General features: G+C 39.6%; 1 protein-coding gene across 3 annotated transcripts in view; it reads right to left on the bottom strand.

The window, feature by feature from the left end:
* The window catches only part of NRG3 (neuregulin 3), a 1,503,806-nt gene that overhangs the window by 285,519 nt on the left and 1,194,627 nt on the right, over positions 1-23,660 (bottom strand). For 2 of the 3 annotated variants that reach the window (XM_030203281.1, XM_030203280.1), the window contains exon 4: positions 13,639-13,662. In XM_030203281.1, coding sequence (XP_030059141.1) covers positions 13,639-13,662 — 24 coding nt within the window. Of the gene's footprint in view, positions 1-13,638; positions 13,666-23,660 lie in introns of all 3 variants that reach the window. The other variant, XM_030203279.1, reaches the window with a different exon arrangement.

Below are 23,660 nucleotides of genomic sequence, written 5' to 3'. Positions count from 1 at the left end.
TGTACCTTGAGCCTGAAAGCCTGGCTCTAGAGCCACACTCTGCCCTTGGTGTCTGTACCTGTTTAACTCTACACTTGGCTCCTGCTTTTAGTCTAGCTCTGCTTTTTACTCTTGCTATAGTTAAGCTCTGTGTTTAAGTCAAGCTCTGTGTTTAGCCAAGCTCTGTTCCTGTTTCCCCTGTTCTGTTTCCTGTGTGTGTAGTTCTTGTCTGTTAATTTTGAGAGTCTGTAGAAACCAGCATCATACCTGATTACTTCACTGCTATCCATTGCTTCTTTGTTTGTTTGTCTTCCCTTAGTCTGCCTAATCCTTTGCCTGCCATGTTTGCTTCCTAGCGCTTGAGCTCTGTTTCTGCCAAGTTTTGTTCCTGTGTGTTTTTAAGCCAAGTTCTGTTCCTGCTCTATGTTTGAGCTAGTTCTGCCCCAGTTACCTGCTAAGCCAATTCCCTTTCAGTATCCTGTTCCAGCCAAGCCAAGTCCTTTCTAGCATCCTGTTCCAGCCAAGCCAAGTCCGTCCCAGCATCCTGTTCCAGTCAAGCCACGTCAAGCCCGTTCCAGCATCCTGTTCCAGCCAAGCCCATTCCAGAATCCGGTTCCAGTCAAGCCAAGCCCGTTCCAGAATCCAGTTCCAGTCAAGCCAAGCCCGTTCCAGCATCCGGTTCCAGTCAAGCCAAGTCTGTTCCAGTAACCTGTTCCAGTCAAGCCAAGCCCGTTCCAGAATCCTGTTCCAGTCAAGCCAATTTGAGAATCCTGAATCCTGTTCCAGCCAAGCCTGTTTGAGAATCCTGAATCCTGTTTCAGCCAACCCTGCTTCAGAATCCTGAATCCTGTTTCAGCCAAGCCTGTTTGAGAATCCTGAATCCTGTTTCAGCCAACCCTGCTTCAGAATCCTGAATCCTGTTTCAGCCAAGCCTGTTTGAGAATCCTGAATCTGTTTGAGAATCCTGAATCCTGTTCCAGCCAAGCCTGTTCGAGAATCCTGAATCCTGTTCCTGCCTTGTTTATTGTCTTGCTTTTGTTATTCTTGTTGCCTAGCTCCTACCCTGTCTTGCCTGTCTAGGTGTGCTTTGTCTTGTCTTTTTCAGTCTAGTCCTGTCCGGATCCAGTCCTTGCCTTGTCTTTGTATTGACCTTTTCTGCACCCAGTTTTAATCTACTTCCGTGTTTTGCCTTGTCTTGTATTTCTGGGTCCCAGTCCCAATTTTAATCCAGTTCCGAGTCTTGCCTTGTCCTGTCTGGGTTCCAGTTCTGGCCCTTTGCCTTCTTTTCCTTGCCTCATCTGGATCCGGTTTTTTTTTATTGTCCATTGTGTTTAGTTACCTCTGTCCTGCCTTATTGAGTGTGTTAGTTTATCCTAGTCCAGTCTGTTCTGATTCCTGCCTGAACCAGCCCAGGTGATTTGTCTGTCAACGCTCCGGCTTTGGTCCAAGGGCTCACTATTCCTGACATATGTGACAGATGCACATGCATGGATTATGAAATACAGACCTATGTGAATACTTCACCTGCATACATTTACACCTGTTTCCAGAAAGGTGGCATTTTAGCCATGCTTATAAAATAGCTTCACAAAACTTGCACAAAGATAAATATTTACCTGTAAGTCTTTATGAAATAGGCTTAAATTTGGAATCTACTTGGACTTCCAACCTAGGAGTTTCTGTTATAAAATTGCCTTCTACAAGTCTGATATGTCACAAGGAAGAGTTCAGATGTTTGTGCAGGACCTGTGGTATACGAACAGGGGAATACATGGAGCATGTATCATATAATCATGCAAATGCTACTAAACCATTTCCCTCCCTCAGAGCTCTTATACCTAAGGATATACACTCTAGTGGGTTTTATAATCATGTTACCAGGTGTGATAATGGTTGTGCTCTGTGGGTTTATGTACTAATGTAAGTCTACTAGAATCTGTGGAAAGGCCTTACTATGCATTTAAATGGGTCTGAAAAGATGTTAGCATAAGCATGCAAGAATCTAGATGTCCATATACGCAAATGAAAGTCATATATCTCATATGCCAATAAGTATTTAACATGTTTTCTGTAAATCATATATGATATTCAACTCCATACTTTTTACTAAGTGCTCACAAAATGATTTTCAATTTACTTCTATTAAAACACTCCAGCTCCCTTCTTCTTTTAAATTATATTCAGCACATTCTTATTGCTCTTAATTGCAACCAATATCATATTTGTTCTTTCCAAAGGTAAGAGTATTTTATTTATTTATTTATTGGGATTTTTTTAACCATCTTTATGAAGAGATTCACCCAAAGCAGTGTACAGCAAGTACTGTTTTTTATATTTATGTAAACATAACATTGACACTCGCACATCGACCAACCCAACGTCCTACATTCCACAACTGAATTTCTAATTAACCAAATCACAACTTGATATTGGTAATAACCTGGCCACTTCCCTTATTAACAAATATTCATTGAATTAATTTAACATTTAACAATACATTTTTTTTCCAATACTGGCATCCCCAAAGCAGTTTAAACAATTCAGAGCCATTCGGTTCCAAAACTAACGCCTTTCCTTTTCCCAAATTGTCCCCTTTATCCCATGTGACTCACAGTGCCATAACGCCATACCTCACTCATGGTGGTTCCACACACAAGTTACTTTTACCCATCAAACATCTTGCAAACAAACATTAATTAACCACATCTGGTGCATTTAACTGTCCATATCAGGCCTACCCCATTCTATGACCGACTCCCTCCCCAAAACCCATAAAACAACCCCTCGGCACTGAACCCCAACAGACCACCAACAAAGATCCAAATCCTTATACAAAACTACCCCGTACCACACATGACCTGCAGGGTGGGTGGGGAGAGGAAAATTCCCCAACTACCACACCACCCTCTCCTACCCACCCACCAATAAATTGTTGCACGCCCAGCCAACCTTTATGCCCCCACTGTTGCTACCCTGGCCACAATTCCACTGTCCAGTTCACCCAATCACATCCTAACCTTCCTAGTTTAACCCCTATATCAACTACCTCTCATCCTTCTCCACACTGTTCTTCTCCTAAGACACACTCCCTACTCCCCACCTCCACCTTTCCCATCCTCACTATTCCTCTCTTCCTTGGTCCAACTCTGTCAATATTATTAACCCCCCCCCCCCCCCCAATCAAACCTGGAGTGTTTCATAATCATCACAAGTAAAACGTGTTAACAACAAGGAAAAAATATATATATTAAACAAGAACTAAAAAAAGGAAATTGAAAAAAAAAAAAAAACCTCTGATATTCCAATATAGCCCACAAACATTCATGGGGGGGGGGGGGGGGCTAGTATCATAATAGTAGCATAGAGATCATAATTAAGCAAAAAAAGAAAATAAAGAAACTAAGCTTTACAGCCCACTCTTCCCTAATTTATGCATAACTCACTGATGTTCAACAACTAGTGGAGAGGGCAATCCAGACATCTTCTTTAAATCAAGAAAAGAGCATAATTGCTTTAGTGAAAATAATATATATTGGACATTTAAATATTTCACCAAATATTTCCAAGGATAACACAAGAAAAAGGAAGCAACCAAGGAAATAGTTTCTTGCCACATGGCTAAAAACAATTTACGCCTCTTCTGAATGGCTCTAGCCACACCAGGGTATATTCATATTCTTTGTCCCAGATACTCTGTTTGGATTGCAGAAATAAAGTCTCAGTATAGCACTCAACTCTTTCTCAAATGTTTCTTGCATTTCCTCAGCAGAAAACTCTAGTATTGCAGAGATATCAATAACTTGCTGATTCTAGCTCTTAAATAAGACCTTATTAACTGGTGAAAAAGTTGTATCTCCCATCCCAAAATCTTGAACCAAAAAGTTCTTCCATGTAACCATTGGAGTTTGACCATACACTTTAGGAAAATTCAAAATCCTTAGGTTTAAATGTCTAAGGAAATTTCTAACTTGCTCCAAATTCCTATGAATTAAATGTTTATCTTTTATCGCCAAAATAAAACTGCTCAAAATAATATTTGACATACAATTCTGAAACCGCTTTCCTCAGCCAGCATTCTACTGTCAATGTTGTTTTTTTTTTTATCATAAGACAAATTGGACTCCTAGGAAACTTCATGCTGCTGGGCTGATATCCTCCAATATTTGCTGTCATTGCAAACTGCAGATTGGAACTTTACTCCACATGATTTATTACTGCTCTATTCTAAAACCATTTTGGACCTCCATATGGAATACTATCAAATCTATTTTTCATTTGGACACTCCTATATCAGTTTGAATAGCTATTTTCAAATCAGCTGCCATAACAGCCAAGCTATCTGAACACCAAAAAAGATTAATGGACGTCTTACTTACCATTGCTCAGAGACTTGTATTAACAAACTGGAAGGATGCAAATCTACTAAACTCACACTTTTGGTGGCAATTTGTGTTATATTACCATAAATTGGAAATGACGGAGCCAAGATCACTGGTGTCACCGGGAAAAAAACTATTAGTATGGTCTTCACTTGAAGCATATTTAAAATCCATTCAGTGTACTTGAAAAACCTCTTTTCTCATTATCTATCCTGTTTGGTAAGCAGTCAACACATATTTCCTTCTATTTCCCTCCCCTCTTTAAACTTCTACTTTGTTTTTAGCTTTTATATCTCCATTTCTCACATTGAAGAGTTGATTGCCCTTTTCATTCTTCTTATTTTTGTGCATTAACATTGGATCCTGTTATTATTGTTACATGTTGACATTTGTTTATTAAAAACTAATAAAATGTTTGAAAAAAAAAGTTTATCTTTAACCAGCCCATTAACCACCACCTGCTGGTTTTCTTGAACCTTAATTTCCACTGCAGATATTTCTTGTTGAAGTTGTTAGGTAGTATCCTTCTCCTTCGGAGACAATTGCCCCACAGTGTTAGTTAAATAAGATAACTCTGAAGAACATTTAGAAATTACAATGTCCATTTTTACCAGCATCTGCCAAATTGTAAGCAAAGAGACATCATCTGTACCTGGCATAGATGGTAACATACCTAAGGCAACAGAGGGATCCCAAGTCTCATTCCCAAAGGTAGCAGCCACAACTGCCAATGTTGAGTTGCTATCAGTTTGTGCTGGTTGCTGTATGGCGGCTTTACCTCTTCCATGGACCACCTCTCTCCTCACAGCGCTGAACACTATTGCTGTTCCTCCATGGTTCTTCTCATGGGTGCCATTTGCACTACCACTATTGCTTCCAGGATTACGTCAGAGAGACCAGAAATGGAGTGAGAGCCCAGGCTGGAGACACATCCCCCTCCAGGAAGCACTACCAGTCCACCAGCAGCACCAAAGGAGAGGACTGGCCTGGGAAATCAACTGGAAGAGATTGGACATATCGCTGGATGGTCTGTTGAGCTAACACTGCCAGATTCTGCTGGGCCAGGTAGGTCAGAACCTTTCCCCGGCACTTCAGAACCATTGGAATGAAAGAAAAAAATCACAGGGGAACAGCAGGAGCTCAATGCATGCGTCAACATGCCATCATCATCTTGACTCCGCCCCCCTGCCCAACAAGTACAGTTTAACATAAAACTTACAGTTTTGTTAACAACATAACAATAGTAAAATGACCAAATATAAACATAAATGTAATAAATGAGGTAAACTTGGAAAAAGCAAATTGAAACCTAATAATAGGACTAACATGAAATAGTTTCAGAAACATACACATTTAACAGCAATGCAGAACATTCATATAACAGAAATATGATAAATGTCAGTACAATACAAACAATTCCATAATAGGCAGAATGGAAGAACATTGATTATCCCTAGTGCCACTGTGTTTTAGAAATGGCTGCCAAGACTCTGCAGCAGTCTCGCAAGACTGTCGATACCCACAAGACTACTGCAGAAATTTCTCGGCAGCCATTTTGAAAAGACGGTGTTGGGCAGAGTAGTGGCAGCAGGCGGGCAAGAAAGAGTGGGATTCTTTTCTGCCCCCCAAAGAAGCCACTAGACCAATAAGGCCTTGTCAAGGTAGGGGAGGTGGTAGTGTGGGGGGTGGTAGTATGGGGGTGGCAGTTGCACAGGCAATGTGGGCAGGCCCAGAGTACTCTCACTGCCTGGGGCCCAGAGTACTGTCAGTCCACCTTGGGTCTCAGCACACAGTTTTAGCACCAGCTAGCTCTTCTTGGGTCAGCACCTGAGACCAGGAACACAAGGTACAGTTTTAAAATTTCTTCACTCACTGTGCTGGGCACAGGCTAGGGCTTGACTTACTTCAGCTCACAGTAGGATGTTAAGCCAGGCTTTTACACTATACTTTCTTTTGTTTGTTAGTTCAAGAGCAACTAAACTTCACTCTCATGCAAAGAAACTACTCCATTCCAGGTTTTATAAACCAACATGAACTTTACTGAAAAAACTCTGCAACAAGCAGTTCATCTAGGCTTTAGGAGTTCTGGAGGCAAACAAATCCTTTTTCTGTAGCAAAGCAATAAATCAATTTGTATTCCACACATTTAACTTGATCAAACTGAGGTTAAGTGCCAGCTTCAATACTCTGAGGTCTGTTCAATTGTCCCTTTGTAAATCCTACGGTATACATATATTTACAATTCCTCCTGTCCATTACCCATATTTTTTGGGGTGAACAACCTAAGGCTGTGCCTGCAGCACAGTTGCAGCAAGCAATCTGCACAGAGGATCTGACCTTCCTGTCTGTCCACTTTCTCCTAAATGTGTACTTCTCAGGGCTACTGCCTTTGGCTCTGAACAGGTTCTTTCTTGTTCCTGCTCCTAGGCTGGATTCCCCTGATTCTCACCTGGAGCACTTCTCAACTTCACAGTTAATGCTTGTATTGGCAGAAACCTCCACTTAGTTTAGCCTTAGTTTCTTGAACCCATCCAGAATACTATCCCCCATCTCCTCAAGGGTCCTGGTGGAGTTAGAGGGAATCAAAGACCATTTGCTCTGCCAAGCAACAACTTTCACTGATACAAAACTCTACCCCTACTCTCATTTAATAACCGGAAACATTTCCCGCAGTACTTTCCCATAGACATTCCCCCTTGGGGCTATGCTTTTCACTCTCCCTTTCCAACCAATTCCTTTCCCCCAGTAACTCTGAAGGAAGATCTCTCATCAGTTTAGTAATCCCCTATATAATGGGGATTATATACTATACAGCTTACCATAAGGAACTGATCTAAGTTAAAGTATATGTAGAAAGCTAGTCCCCCAGAATGTATAAGTAGTGACTAAAGTTGCTTGCACAAATCAGCAAGTATAGCCGGTTTGCACACACAATTTAATGGCTTAGCAAAGTCAATGAATGTCCATAATTGGCTGCTAACAACCAATTATTGGTGTTAGTAGGCCTTAAATAGAATTTACATGCAGATCGTATTCTATAATGATCCATATATAAATCCTAATGCTTATAAATATTGGGGGACGTGGCTAGGGGCATTTTGGGGGCATTCTAAAATGTTATGCTTGTAAATAAAGAATTCAGCTGAACCATGCTAATTTAGGAGCCAGCATTTAAACATGCTTTTAGCAGGCATAATTTCCAGCCCATGAAAAGTTAGGCATGGTTTACACTCTTAGCATTATTCTATAAAGGATACATAGAGGGGCATAATCGAACGAGGCGCCCAAGTTTTCCTGAGGGCGTCCTCACAGGACATCCCTGCAAAGGGGCAGGGAAACCCGTATTATCGAAACAAGATGGGCGACCATCTTTCGTTTCGATAATATGGTCGGGGACGCCCAAATCTCAACATTTAGGTCAACCTTAGAGATGGTTGACCTAAATGTTTGTATTTAAAATTACTATGTAAGCCGCATTGAGCCTGCATTATGTGGGAAAGCGCGGGGTACAAAAGTAATAATAATAATAATAGTTGAGCTGGTCGACCTTAGGGATTGGTCGTCCCCAATTTTCGGCGATAATGGAAACCGAGGATGCCCATCTCAAAAACAACCAAATCCAACTCATTTGGTCGTGGGAGGAGCCAGCATTCGTAGTGCACTGGTCCCCCTGACATGCCAGGTCACCAACCAGGCACCCTAGGGGGCACTGCAGTGGACTAACATGCACTGACTGAACGGAAAAAGCCCTTCCCTTACTGATCCCTTAGCAATTCAGAAAGGAACGGGCATGCATGAAAGAAATGTTGACTGAAACCGATAAGTAAAGATATCTTTGTTAAGGGTGAAACTGTTGAGACTGAACAATATTGAATATTGAAGAATAATATTAATTGGGTGCATATGAAATATGTTTTGGCTCCAATTTTTGGCTCCAATATACAATAAAGTATTGGATAAAATAGATAAGTAAATATATCATTATTAAGGTTGAAACTGTTGAGATTGAACAATATTGAACATTGAAGAACATTGAATTTTGACTTGATGAAGATTGATGGTGTTTATTTTTTGAGTCATAAATGTTTGGGCAACTACCTCTGAAGATCTGTTTCTGAAGGTCTATTGTGAAGACTTAATATATTTGAATAAATAGGTATTGTGCTGGTATCCCTATTGCTATATTAACTATACCTAATTAGAGAGGTATTTTTTTAAGTATAGATTTATACTGATCTTTTATTTTATTTTTATTTTTATTTATCATTTTTCATTTATTTACAAGCTTCACACTTGAATAGGAAAAAAAACAGTCAGTAATTTTTTAAAATTAAGAAAACTAAACAACTTCATAGTAATGTGTATGACTTACATTAGACCACCAAAATGGGGGGCTAATAACCGTTCCTTCGGAGATAGGATTCTTAACTATTACAAATTATTTAAAGTAAAAAAGAAAAAAGGCTTAACGATTTGTCCGCATTCAATTCTACTTAATTACCCATTCAGGTTCTGTTCAGACTACGAGACACAAACTAGTATTATAATACTTTTTCTGTTCTATAAATTGTTTTAAATGTTCAGGAAGAAAGAAAACATATTTTACACCCAAATATTTTATGTTACATTTGCATGGATAATTCAAATTAAAAGTTGCTCCCAACGCTATTGTTGAAGTTCTCAATGAAAGAAAATCTTTCCTTCTGGCTTGAGTTTGTTTTGTAACATCTCGGAAGACCCAGATTTTCCCTCCAAAAAATGGAGTTTGTATATTTCTTAAAGCCAACTTCCTCACTAACTCCAAATCTTGCTGAAATACAAACAAAACCAAAAGAGTTCTTCTTTCCGTTATAGATGTTAATGAAGATTCTAATAAATCTGATACATTTAAGTCTCCTTGTGGTAGTGTTTCAGCATTCTTTTTTATAGGTAAGAAGTAAATTTTGTTAAGTGGTGGTATATTCTCTGGAGAAAATTTCAAATGCTCTATTAAGTATCTCTTAAATATCTCCACAGGAGGATAAATTGGAGTACAAGGGAAATTCAATAAATGCTAATTCAGTCTCCTATTATAGTTCTCAAAGTATTCCAACCTATTTTTTTATCATTGAAGTGTCTTTAATCAGATTTAACGATGTTTCCTTCAGCTTAATATTTTCTGAGTTTAAATGATTAATTTTTTCAGTAATCTCGTTTTTCATCGATGCAAAAGAAACAGATAGTTCTTGAACATTACTCACAAGTCCTTCAATTTTACCAGTTGATGCCATCATAGTCTGTAGCGTCTCCCAAATCGCTTCAAGCGTAACTGCCTCAGAAGAATTCTTCCCTGGATTCTGTAAAGCTGTACAAGAAGTCCCAGCAGAAACCTCGACCGCAGGCCCCATTCGGGCGGTCCGTTCCTCGCTCTCGCGATTTTTGGTTCCGCCCCCGCTATCGGGTTCTGTGGGCTGAGGCGGAGGTTATTGCGACGGAGGGGACAATGAAACATCCTGTCCCAGGAGTATGGACTCTCCCTGGTCCAATATCTCAGCGGGAGCTCCTGTCGCTAATGTTGCAGATCTCACGAGGTAACTTTCCATAGTTTGCTGGGTTGGTGTTGATGTTAGAGCCGGTTGGGTCACAGCCCTTACCAAACCCTTTCTCTTCGTGTGTGGCATTATAAAGGAAACTATTTCAAAAGAAAGAAAAATATTTCCGAAGAAAAATTCACTCGAATGTAGGGTTTAAAATCTCGCATACCCGGAGTTACTCGTGGAGCGTTGTCAACGCCGCCGCCATCTTGCTCTGCCCCCCACCAGAAGAAGCTCTTTGGTAGATGATACTGATCTTTTGTAACGGTGATACAAACACCTATGTATAAAATTCCCAACAAATATATTTGCAATTTCTATGAAGTTGGTATAAATGTGTGCATGTACTCTAGGAAGTAGATATTCAGCATTATTTAAGTGGTCAACAGAGACTTCTGTCCAGTTAAATAGTGCTGAGCAGATCAGGAGCTGTGGGGATTCAGTGGGGAGATTTGTCACTCCATTGCACTCTTCAGTTGGGATGGACCTAGAAATTATGCAGTATATTCAAAGACAGTGCCTGGATAACTAACCTTTGACTGACAAAAAAGGTGTATTGCTGGCATGGATGGCAGAAATATCTCTTTGGGGATGGATCCTTGACACAACTGAGTGCCGAAACATGATGTCACTTCAGACTAAAAAATCCCCCTGGAGCCAGTTTATCCAAGATAATTAAAAAAAAATTGAGATTACTACTACTTGTTCTAAATTTTGAAAATTACCCAAAAGCTATAAATTGAGATTAACATATTAATTTGTACAAGAATAATAAAGGTAATAGACTCCATAAGAAATATATAAAAAAAACAAAAAAACAAAGAAGACCGGTGACGATTGGAGAGTGGCTGCTTGAACAAACATATGCTCCACAACTCCGTCTGGCTGAGGTCTTCAAAAATATAGAATTGAATTGCGAATATACATAAGCACCAATATATGTTGTTTTCAGTTCACACTCTGTCTTATGGATAACTCATCAGACATGGAAAGCAATCCTAACTATCCCCAGTTAGTAATTTGGGTTGCAGCACTGAATATGAGCTGGACCGGGATAACCTCCAGCAGCTGCAGAAGTCTTGAATTTTATTCCCATGGGCCCTGTTGCAGATTACTTGAGGTAAGCTTTAGTAAAAGACCCTCTCAGTGCTGTTACCCAGATTAGACCCAACATTGGAAATTCATGTCTAATTCAGCCTGCAGTGATCAGTGCTTTAAAAAAATGTAGGCTGCCATAGGCTGAACTATCTGCAGGTATGTTTTTAAAATATGCAAGTACAAGCAAATGCCATCTAACACATTTATACCTTCTCCAAAGCTGATGTAAATATCTGTGTGTATTCTATATATGCACTTGCATATTTTGTCATAATTCCACCCCTGCTCTGCCCAAACTATGCCCTGAGGAATGATTATATATAACCCACACATAAGCACATATAATTTTGTACCACAGATTTTTAGACAGACATATACCATTGCACAATTGTATAAAAGGCTATTCCATATGTAACACAAGCTTTACAAATAAAACATATATTATGCTCAGGTATGAACTTATAAAATTAGCCTGCAGTATACAAGTAGAAGAGCAGATGCTAGGCAAATATACAACCTAATTTTATACAATATAGAGGTAATCCTATATGGAGACACCTAGCTTTTGGTAGAAGAATTACAGGTATTCAAGTTATTTATGCTTTCATGTGAACACACATTTGCATAAATGAGGAGTTTCAGGCTAAATTGCATTCTGACAGTAAGGGGCCCTTTTACTAAGATGCGTAAGAGTCTATGCGTGACCAACATGTGACAATTTGGAGTTACCACCTGACTACTGTGTGGCTCTTGTGGTAATTTCATTTTTGGCACATTTCCGATACACGCGTTTGTCCACTATGCGCGCCAAGTAGCATTTGACGCATGTAGGTCATTACCTCCTGGTTAACGCGTGAGATCTTACCGCTAAGTCAATGGCTGGTGGTAAGGTCTCAGACCCAAAATAGATGCACACCAAGTTTTATTTTGCCGCACATCCATTTTGGCAAAAATTTTAAAAAGGCATTTTTTTTGCAGGCACGCTGAAAAATGGATCCGCACATGCCCAAAACACACTCCTACACTACCGCAGGCCATTTTTCAGAACACATTACTAAAAGGACCCCTAAGTACCTAGATGTAGTAGAGCATACCTTGCAGGTGTAATCATTCACACATAGGTGGAGTTTGGACAGAGAGTGAGCAATGCATGGACTTCCACACATAAATTATAAAATCTATGCATGGTCATGTGCAATCTAGACATTCAAGTGTTTGCATCTTGGAGATAAGCTCATTTTCAGCTACTTACACTAGTATTCTATAAAGAAAGTTAGGTGTCTGTTCCTTATGGAATTATCCTGCAACATGTGTAGGGCTTCATGGGCATAAGTGTCAATTCTCATCACGACATACATGCACAAAGTTACTCCTATGCCAGTGTAGGTATAACGTTGTGTATTAGCTTTTGGGTGTGCAACATTTGTGTCTATCTGCCTTTACAACATTGGTGTCCTGTTCTAGTTACCTTCCATGTATATATGCATAAAAAACAAAGGGACTGATATTCAGTCAGCCACGGGCAGTGCTTTTGCTGCACACCACCAGTGTTAAAACCAGATATACAATGCTAGGCAGTTTCTGGCCAACTGGTATTGAATATCTGGGGTTTTTTAACCGCTAAAAAATTAATCGGTTATGCAGCTCTAATCGGCTAACTTTTTAGCAGTTAAAGATCGGACAGCTCTTTATGCAGTCCTATTTGACCATTAAACTTATTCAGTAAGGCACTGAATATCGGCGCCTAACCAAAAAGCCACACGATGAAGCCGGTTATGGGATTCTTTTACTAAGGTGGGGCGAAAAATGGCCTGTGCTGTTGTAGACGTGTGTATTGGAAGCAAGCAGGTCCATTTTTAGCCTGCAAAAAAGACCCTTTTTTTGGCTGAAAATAGACGTGCGACAAAATAAAAATTAGCCAACACACACAGAAGGTGTTCTCTCCACAGGAAAACCACAAAGTAAAGGAAACAGTGGATCTTTGTTTAAGAAGACACAACTTGTGAGAGGACTTTTTTGGATCCACAAAATAAAAATTGGCACGCGTCTATTTTGGGCCTGAGACCTTACTGTCACCCATTGACTTGGCGGTAAGGTCTCATGTGTTAACCAGGCAGTAATTGTCAGCAAGTGTACACTGATGATTACCGCCCTGTTAGTGCCATGCGGTAGAAAATAAAAAAATATTTTCAGTCACGTGTATCGGGCATGCGTAAAAAATGGAATTACTGCCCAGGGCTCATGGTAGCCAGGCGGTAGTTCCAAATTGATGCTCGTTGGACGTGCGTAGGTACCTACGCACCTTAGTAAAAGGGCCCCATGCGATAGGCATTAACTGGCAATATTCATCTGAGATAACCAGTTATCTCCCGCTGAATATTAGCAGTTATACTCCAATATGCTAGTTAACCAGTCAGTAGCCTGTTTGGCTGGTTAAATAGGTTTGAATATCAGGGGGAAACATTAATACAAAATAAATATACTAGAATTTGCAAAATATTTTCATCGCATATTTGTCATTCTCAGACATATATATTAAATATATTGATATTCACTATTTAATACATGGAAAGCAATCCACTTTAACAAAACTGTGAACAATATCTTACCCATAAATTCAATTCCTAAATGGTCTGCTACACAAGGAAAGCATGTAAAGGGGAAACAAAGAAGAGAAAGAAAACATCAGTCATCAACTTGAATTTTTTTTACATTATTAACAGCAGCTTTATGGTAGGTTTTTTTTTTCCTGCATTTAAGATATTATGTTAAAGAATATGTTATGTCAAGGAATAACATTCACATTATCATAACAAACATCAGTAGAAGCCCTGATCCACTGTAAATCACAATACCTTGAGTTATAGAATTTTACTTCTGTTGATAAATAAACAGGATATGCAACAGTATTTAAATGATCCTATAGTAGACAATCGCACCCCCCTTTTTTTTACAAAGCCACGCAAGCAGTTGCTAGTGCAGTAATGCCAACACAGCCATTCAAAGTGAATAGGCTGTGTTGGTATTGCCGTGCGGCAGCTGCTAGCATGGCTTTGTAAAAGGGAGGGTTGATTATTTGACATGCAGGCCTGATTTCCTAAATCACAGTCTTTAAATGATAGACCATCTACAGGGAAGACGGCTGTTCTATACAAACTCTTGCTAGGGGAGGAAGAAGATATTTTCTGTATATTTGACATTTGACTTATTAAACATGGCATTGTTGTGTTATCATTATGTCTTCTAGGTTTTCGTATTTACCATCAACTAAGGAAAGAAAAAAGAAAAGGTGTGGATGATGTCACCTATATGGACAGTGTCCCCTGTGAACACCCCCCCACACACACACACACACATACTAGAAGTGAATATCTCAAAGTTATGCATGGCCAAAGAATTTTCAGTTCATTTTTGAATTTTTCTTATTTTTTTCCTGATTTTGATTTTTGTTTCACACATTTGTTTTAATAAAAAAATAAGTGTTTTATTTATCATTGAACAATTTAAACACACAAAAATTGTCTTAATTTTCCAGTGCTTTTGTCCCCCTCCTCTTCCCCCATAAGTGACTCTGGCAAATGATATCTGGGTCTGTAACTGCTTTGGGAAACAAAGACATATAGAGGCTCTTTTACTAAGCTGTGCTAAGAAATGGGCTTAGTACATTCTTACGTGGGTCTTTCCTATAGAGCCTTATTCTATAAAGTTTATGCTCCCTAAAATGTATGCTCCAAAATAGATTATGCTCGTAATTTAGGATCAAAAATTTTGGAGCATAAATTATGCTCATAAATTAGGAGCATAACTTTTAGGAGCATGTCCTTTATAAGGATAAGACCCTAAGCCCATTTCTAGTGTGGCCATAAAATCAGCTTTTTTCTATTATATTTTTGTGGGCTGTGTGCTAATGTTACCACAATCAACAACTGATGCTAATTGGCAGTCGTTTGGGTTTACGCTTGGATCTGCCCTGTGCCCTATTCTATAAAATGTGCACTTAAATTTTATACTGTGCAAATCAAAAGGGGGTGTGGCCATGGAAGGGGCATAGGGCATTCCCAGAAATTAGAGATGATGTTGTAGAATAGGGTCCACATTTTTTACACCAGGTTTCAATAGGCATAAGTACTCACATCCAAAGTTAGGCATGAGATCGGTGCTAAGTTAATATTCTGGAAAAGGATCTCTGCACAGAGCGCCCTTTGCAGAATATTAACTTAGCACGGATCTTCCTGGCACCTAACCTTGGGTAAAACTCTAACCCCCCAACTTCTTATAGTAAAACTCAGTTGAAGATTTTTTGAAAGGCTCCGGAGACCTTCTGAGGGGTATTTTTTCAATGAAATAGCCCTGTTTGGACTAAGCTAAGTAATTTTTTAGACATATTATTGGCTGCTATGTTTCTAGTAAATTGGGTCTTTAGGGGGATTACATTTAAGTTTTAAGGGGGTGGTTAGATTTTGCCCCTTAGTTTTTCTCCTATTTTACAAGGGCTTAGATATCCCTCTCAGGAGTGTTCTTTGCATAGTCCTTTGAGAGAGGGAACAGCCTAGGTTAGGTTGGTTTGGGTGAGGTGTCCATTCAATTGGTAGATACAAGAAGGAAAGAGAGTTTTTTCATCCCATTCATTTTTTTTCTCATGTAATTTGAGTTTTTACGTCTGGGTTTTTTTTTTCTCCTTTTCCTTCTTGGGTGGAACCTATGATAGTAATGGACTCTGAATCATACAAACTGTGTTAAATTCCATTGGGATGGTCCCTTGTGTGGAGGTTTGAGGTTCCTTTTGATATATATGTTATATTTAAGGTGGAAGTTTCTTTCCCTTACAATTGATTGGGACACCTTTAAACCCACTTTATAATTCAAACTCTTTTTATTAGGTTGGACCTAACCTTGGGTGCCATTTATGGAATTCTCCTCCAAGAGCCTTAATGCCTTAAAGGTCAGTGTCAGTACTTTGAAACAAACTCACCATTCAATTGGCATTCAATACAATCAATTTAATAAAGGTGTTATCCTGATAAAATCTATGTTTCCAAGTCAATAAACAAGGAGCCATATTCTGTAACATTTATAGGACTCTAAAGGGAGATGAATGAACAAGATAAATTGAATTGCAGTAGTCTAAACTGCAGTATTTTTATAGAATGCCAAACTGGCATTGGTGTGACTAAATATAGACATGCGCATTTATGTCAGATCTATGCCTGGCATAAATGGATGCAGTTAAATATGTCATGCATGTGTATAACTTACAGTATTCTATAAGTAGCCTGCATTAATGCTGACCATGCCTAGGTCATAGTCATGCAGTTCTCCTTCGATCTCTCTCCCTGCAGTCCACCTGAAAGTCATTGCTTCTCTCGACTTTCTGGCCACTGGCACTTTCCAGTCAGTGCAGGCCTCACCCTGTCTGCCATCTCCAACTGCCTTGCCCAGTTCTTCGATGCTTTCCGCAACCACATCTCTGACTGTATTACCTTCCCCACTACTGCCAATGCTCTTCAGAACAACATCTCAGCTCTGCACCATTGATTGCTTCCCCTCGGTCATAAGCATTATCGACAGCACACGTCACACTCAGACACCCTCCCCACAGGCTTTCAATATCAAAGGCTCTAGTGTCAAATCAAAAAACAAAAGTGACAGAGGGCATTCCTGTCTGGTGCCTCTATACAGATCGAAAAAAAAGGATAAATGTTTAAATGTCTATTAGCCAGGAGTCGGGTCTACAGTCTAGAATAAACCAATTTGCAGTCCTAAATCTAAACCATTGCAAGACTGAAAACAAAAGTCCCAACAAATATTATCAAGTGCATTTTAGGCATCTAACGCAAGTGCCAAAACAGGTATATCTAAGTCCCATGCTACCTGCATTATATGACAAAGAAGTCGGGTATTATCTGAGGAAAGCCATTCCTTTACAAACCCTGTGTGTGTGATGAATTTATCAGAGAAGGTAATACTCTTGCTAGATGCTGAGCTAATATATTTTCATACATTTTGTAGTCCACATTTACTAAGGAAATTGGGCAATAATTAGCCACATACCTGTAATCTCTACCTGGTTTACCATGCACTACTATAGTGGCTTTAGACAGGAAGCCCTCCATCACATCACAATTGGACATAGAGTTAAAAAAGTATCAGCAGATGAGGAACTATCTCTGAACTAAACCCTTCAGGATCTAGACCCTTTTTTTGAGGTAGATGTTTAATAGCACCCACTATCTCCTTCTCAATGATAGGCATATCTAGTCCTTCTTTCTGAAAATTACTAAAACTAGAGTGGGGTATATGGGATAAATAGGTAGTTATCTTCTCCTTCTCCACAGCGGGTAGTTTTCAAATATTGAGCCAGTAAATGACCTGACCTATTCACTCTCTCATAATATGAAGCAAAATCTCTTTCTGCACTTGCTGAACTAGCTTCTGATTATATTGATAATACAATTGATTAAGCCTTTGGGCTAGATGCATCAACCAAACGTTAAAAAATCTAAATCGTAAAAGTGCTTAACGAATTTGAAACAACGAAGAATGCACAAAAAAAACAGCTCAGAAATGTTCAGTGCGGTATTGAAAAGTACATTGTATCAGGCGTTCGTTATCCCCATCAGTAATTTGTTCCTTAAGCATGCGCAGTGCAGCCACAAACGTATTAAACCTACGTAGGTTGCTTACGTCAGACTGGGGCGTGCGAGGGGGGGATCCCGACCTGCAAGCCATTTAGCTGTCTGATCTAGCAGAAGAGTGCAGTTGAAGATAACTCTAAAAAGAATGGCCCTCGTAAATCCCCTTTTGTAACAAAAGACCTCTTTGCAGTTTCTTTACAGTACTGGGAAAATTGGCTTTAGGGGATAGCAGAGAGTGTTAATTTTCAAAGCTGTTGGAGAAGGGGAGAGACAGGATTTTTAAGCTGCAGGGAGAAGCAGTATGTTTTGTTTTGTAATGATGCAGAGGAAAGCGGAGAGCCATGTGTTTGCATCTCACTTTTCTTTCTAAACATGCTGTCTTGGATTTTTATGGTGCAGGGGGCAGCGGGGAGATGATAGCTCAGGCCTTAACGAAAGGTCTGAGCACACGTAAAATTTCTGACGGTAAATGATTCGTTGCAATCATTCGTATGGTTAGTGCATTCCGAATTGTCCACATTTCAATGGTAGTTCCTCCTTTGCATTCCGTTTTCGTTAGCTGCTTGCTTCGTAAGAAAAAGGCCTTTAATGCATGCAATGGTTAGGAATTTCCTTCGTTAAAGGGTTGTTAGAGGGTCGTTAAGGTTTAGTGCATCTAGCCCTTTGTTGGGCTGTCAAATTCACACCATGTAAAACTATATCCTACAATGATTTAATTTCTGTCTCCATATTTTGAAGAATCAGCTCCCTTTGTCTCTTTTTCCTAATTGCATATGAAAGAATGATTCGCCTGATGGTAACCTTGAAGGCATCCCACCATATACATAGGGAAGTATCCTTTATCTGATTATCTTGAAAATAGTGAATTATAGATTCCCTAATCAAAGCAGTAAATTCATCAACTGCCAGATAGCCAGTGTTAAAATGCCACTGCTTACTAGAGGTGATGGATTACAAACCTAATTTAACCAAGGTATGATCAGATATAGCAGTAGCCTCAATAGTTTTTTGTAATTTTGCTATAAGGCATTTGGAAACTAAAAAATTAATCTATGTGAGAAAGTATTATGTGGCATAAAATAAAAAGTAAAACTTATAATCATAGAGTGCTGTTCCCTTCAGGAATCTATTATAACAGCTTGATCCTTTATATCCTGCAGCACTCTTCTAGACCTATCATCTCAAATCCTAGCTGAAGATCTATAATCTATAGCTGGATTTAATGCCATATTAAAGTCTCCTACAAAAATTATAGGGGTATCGAGATCTTCCATTATTTTGTTAGTTAACTCCCTATGGCATTTGAGACATAAACATTTAGCAATTGAAATCTAGCTGTCCCCAGTTGTATGGTAACTGGCACCCAGTGACCCTCAGTATCTGAATGAGATGCTTACACCATGTGCATTAAAGCTAAATGGAAAAGAATCACTACCCCTCCTTTCTTGTATATAGCTGGTGAGTAATCAAACAGTTTATATTACTTATCAGTCAGCTTTAAGGACTCTAACTGTCAAATGAATCTCCTGCAAACAATTAGCATCAGCTTTCACAGACTGCATATAAATTTGGATCTTTTTTTCAACTTTATGGGGTTGTTTAGGGTACCTTTTACTAAAGGGTTGCCACGTGGCAACAGGTTTGTTGCAGAACAAATTGGAACTACCGCCGGCCTAACATGGCTGCTGTCAGTAGTTCTGCCCCCAGTGTGCAACATTTCTGTCATGACTAGAAATTTTTGTTAATTTTTACCACAGGGGGTTACCACCGGGTTAGCGTGGGAGCCCTTATTACCACCTCAATGGGTGGCAGTAAGATATCCCTCGAAAATGGCTGCAGAGCAAGTGCGTACTTAGCACACAACCATTTCATTTTTCTTTTTACCCACTGTGGTTAAAGAGCCTCGGTGTAATACAAATCCGGTCATCACCACTATCGCAGGCCCCCTTTTACTGCAGCTTAGTAAAATGACCCCTTAATGAGCAGACACTAAATATAAAAAGTAAGATCTTAGGGATATAGACTACACTGATTAACCTTCCTAAGAGGAAACAAATTAGATCAAATGAAACAATGTTTCACAAAATATGATTATCTGGTCAAATACTAGCAACCACTTCACAGGAATCAAAGAACAAAGTAGAATATTGTGATTATACAAACAAACCTTCCATACACACAGTCAACAGCAATCAAAAAGCATCCTCCCAACTCTAGGGGGATAAGAATGTATATTACTACATCACATACATTCCCCAAGCCCCTTCTACTAATGACCTCAACAAAAGAGATGACGCATTACTGGCTTATCATACATAATGCTAACAAACAACACAAGCACACAAACCTAACCATATCATCCAACCATACAACCCATTTATCAATCAGAATGAAGAGCAGAATCTAATGGGGACCTGCTCATCCCAGGCAGTGACACAAATTAGCAAACAAAATAAAACAAGATAAAATAAAAACAACCCATCCTGGATATCACCAAATTACAGAATCATCCAGTCAGAATAAAACATCCCATTTTTGTTTCAGGATCCCAATACAACTATGAGTCACTTCACTTCCATTCTGCAACCTGTTTGCTCCTTCAGAAATGCTAGCAACTTATCAGGATCCTCAAAAATTTTAGTAACATTATTCAAAGTGACTTACAAACGTGCTGGATTGTACATTCCATATTTGGCTCCAACGTTTTTATGATGGTCTCTATATGAAAGCAAAAGCTTACATCTCTTCAAAGTAATCCCATTAAGATCAAGCAAGATTAAGATTTTATGACCCCGATACAATAATGGGGCCTTCAATTTAGCAGCCTGTAATACTGCAAGAGCATGAGGATATCATAATATCTTAGCCACAATTTCATGCCTATTTCCAGCAAAGCGTGAGGGAATGTGATGGGCCTGCTCAACCACAAAAGCCCATTCCAGCATTAATTTCAATAATTGTGGTAGAAATTGCTCCAAAAAGACCTCTATATCATTAGATTCTTGTGCCTCTTACAGGCCAAAGATTTTTACATTTCTACGATGCATCCTGTTATTCATAACCTCAAAGTCTTTCTTTAGCACATAACTTCCAATCGGTCATCAGCCTGCACAGCCATTTTGGTCTCCAGTGTATCAAGGTGCAGTGATGATTCCCCACATTACTGCTTCAAACCAGTAACATTCTCTTGCAGAAGACCTTTGATTTGCAATAATTTGGCTTGCAGATAACTTTCTGGTCTGATCTCAGGTTCCCCTTCTTTTGCAGTGAAGGTAGTTCAGGTTTTGAGCACTTAACTCCCTATGATGACGAAGAAGCATGATCTAACTTTGCAGGTTTTATCTCTATATATTCTGGCACAGTTATCCATACTATAAGGTAAGTTTCAAACACGAACCCCCCCCCCCCCCCCCCAAACTATAACATGTGAAATTCTGCCTGGAAAATGGACCTGTGCGTGTCCAATACGTCTTAAGCAGCCATCTTGGATCTTGCTCAACATTGCCCAACCCCCCCCCCCCCCTTGCCAGGTACTTGTGACCTGGATTGGCTTCTGTTGGAAACAGGATACTGGGCTTGGTGGACCTTTGGTTTATCCCAGTATGGCAATGCTTCTGTTCTAACCTAATTGGTTACCTTTAGCCAAATATCAGCTGAAACTAGTGTGTGTGTGTGTGTGTGGGGGGGGGGGGGGGGGGGTGACTGAAGGGTTAATATTCAAAGCGATTTAACTGGGCAGGAGAGGCTCCTGCCTGGTTAAATCACTTGTGTGTGGCTATTCACTGATATTCAGTGAAGCAACCAGATTGTGCCACTGAATATCAGCACTTAACCACCAAACAAAGCCAGCAATATTGTGGATGGTCCAGATGCAGAGTCGGCACTTATGCTGGTTATAGCACTTAACTGGATAAGGGATAGCTGCTGGCACAAATCCAGACATGGAAAAACTACTGTGGAACGCCTAAGTGCGCCACCCAGTAGTGCATTTTAACATTAGTAAAAGGACCCCTTTATTTTAGGTTTTTTTTTTAAACTTGAATTTAATGTTATTTAGATGTAAAGTGGATTTTTTTTTTATATTGGTACTATTTTCTACAGAAGTTTGTTTCTGGAATTTATTATTTAACCTTGAATAAATATAACATTTTAAAAGAAAAAAATACATAGGTTAGTAGAAACAATCAAACAAGCAAAAACAACCTAACAGAAAAAGGACTGAGTCAGAGCCAAATAAGGTTAGATATTTGGATCTAGTGGAAGTTAACTAAAATCTTGCATTTTACACAGCTTGGTTTACCAGAAAGGTTACTAACCTGCAGCAAAACACTGCCACAAATTAGTGACTTCTTCATTAAAGGAATAGCCCAAATTGCGATCAACCTGAAAAATTGTGTTATTCGGCTGCTCAGGAACATCAGGTTGTTAGTGCGTGGCTTGATGTTCCTAGGGAGCCTGTATTAATGGGGTCGGTTTGTGGGTCACCTCTTCTCTGAGTCCCCTCTGCATTCCCCAGAAGATACCCCTACCCCTCTAGCCCACGAATACCTATTACAAATAGGTCCTGCTCCAGCAGCCCCCTCTTGACCCCTTGACAAATATCATCCCCAAAGATCCTCAACCTCTGTAGGCACCTTGTGATCTGGAAAGTATGGAGCAGAAGCAATTCCTCTGCTGGTGCCAGGTTAAAAATGGCACCTGCAAACCTTAGCGAGAGTCTTATGTTGCTAACGCTAGGGATTAGGCTGCCATTTAAGGAACTTTTTGCACTTATATGGCAGCTTGACCCCTAGCAGTAATAATATGAAACTATTGCTAGGGGTCATGTGTGCCATTTTAAACCCAAAACCAACAGGGACTGGAGCTTCTGGGGATCACCCCTGTTACATACATCATAGATACCAAGAATAATGGAATGGGGAAAAGAGAGCTTGTTGGGTGTGTGTGGGGGGGGGGGGGAGGGTCAATTAGGGGTTACAAGGAGAGTGTAAGGACTTGGATCCTGTTTGTAATGTATCTTCATGGTGGGGCATATTTTCTGGGAAGAGTGAAGGGGTTGGGGAGGAGAGAGAAAGTTGTGAAAACCCTGGACCATATTTTATTTTTTAAATGCTGACCCATTTAAGAAAGCTCCTCAGGAACATTGTGAGATGTGTCAACTCACTGTCCCCAGGCAGGAAAAATAGTGCCAGCTTTGAACCAGCATTATTTTTCTAGGAATAAAGCAATTGTTAATGGATTTGTCCTACAAATAATTTTTCAAAATCTTTTAAATTCAGCTATCCCATATAAATTTGATGCAATTAACTGTGCTGTGAGTATCATTGGTCCTCATCCCACTTCTTGAGGATCTGTTTTTTAGGATATATAAATTGACTATGAGGCCCTTTTACTAAAGCATGTTAAGCACCTTATGCACACTTTACCTCATTGTAACTACTAGTGCACAACTGTGTTAAGGGGCTTTACAGTAGTTTTGCAGTTGCATCTCAGTAAGCTGCATATTAAGTACTTTTTGTGTCAGGGGTGTGTTATAGGTGAAGAATGGGTGTGAAAGTTGGTTAGTGTACCACAAATATTGCATGCTTATCCACACTTTTGCAGTTAGCATGGGGCCACTTATCTCCAAAATAGAAGGCACTAAGGGGCACTAAGGTGTGCTGAAAAATGGCCTGCACTGGTGTAGACTTGTGTATTGGACACGCACAGGTCCATTTTTCAGCGCACCTACAAACAAGGCCTTTTTTTGCAGAAAATAATGTGCGGCAAAATAAAAATCAGCTTGCATCCATTTTGGGCCTGAGACCTTACCGCCATCCATTGACTTATGCGTTAATTGGGCAGTAATTGTCAGCGCACATACACTGCCGATTACTGTTTGGTTAGCACCATACGGTAGAAAATAGAAATTATTTTCTGCCACGCGTTTTGGACGCATGTAGAAATTTGAATTACTGCCCGGGGCACACGATAGCCGGACGTAGTTCTAATTTAAT

This window comes from Microcaecilia unicolor, chromosome 5 (genome assembly GCF_901765095.1).
Source record: "Microcaecilia unicolor chromosome 5, aMicUni1.1, whole genome shotgun sequence".
Taxonomy (NCBI): Eukaryota; Metazoa; Chordata; class Amphibia; order Gymnophiona; family Siphonopidae; genus Microcaecilia; species Microcaecilia unicolor.
This window is presented reverse-complemented; position numbering and strand designations above follow the sequence as displayed.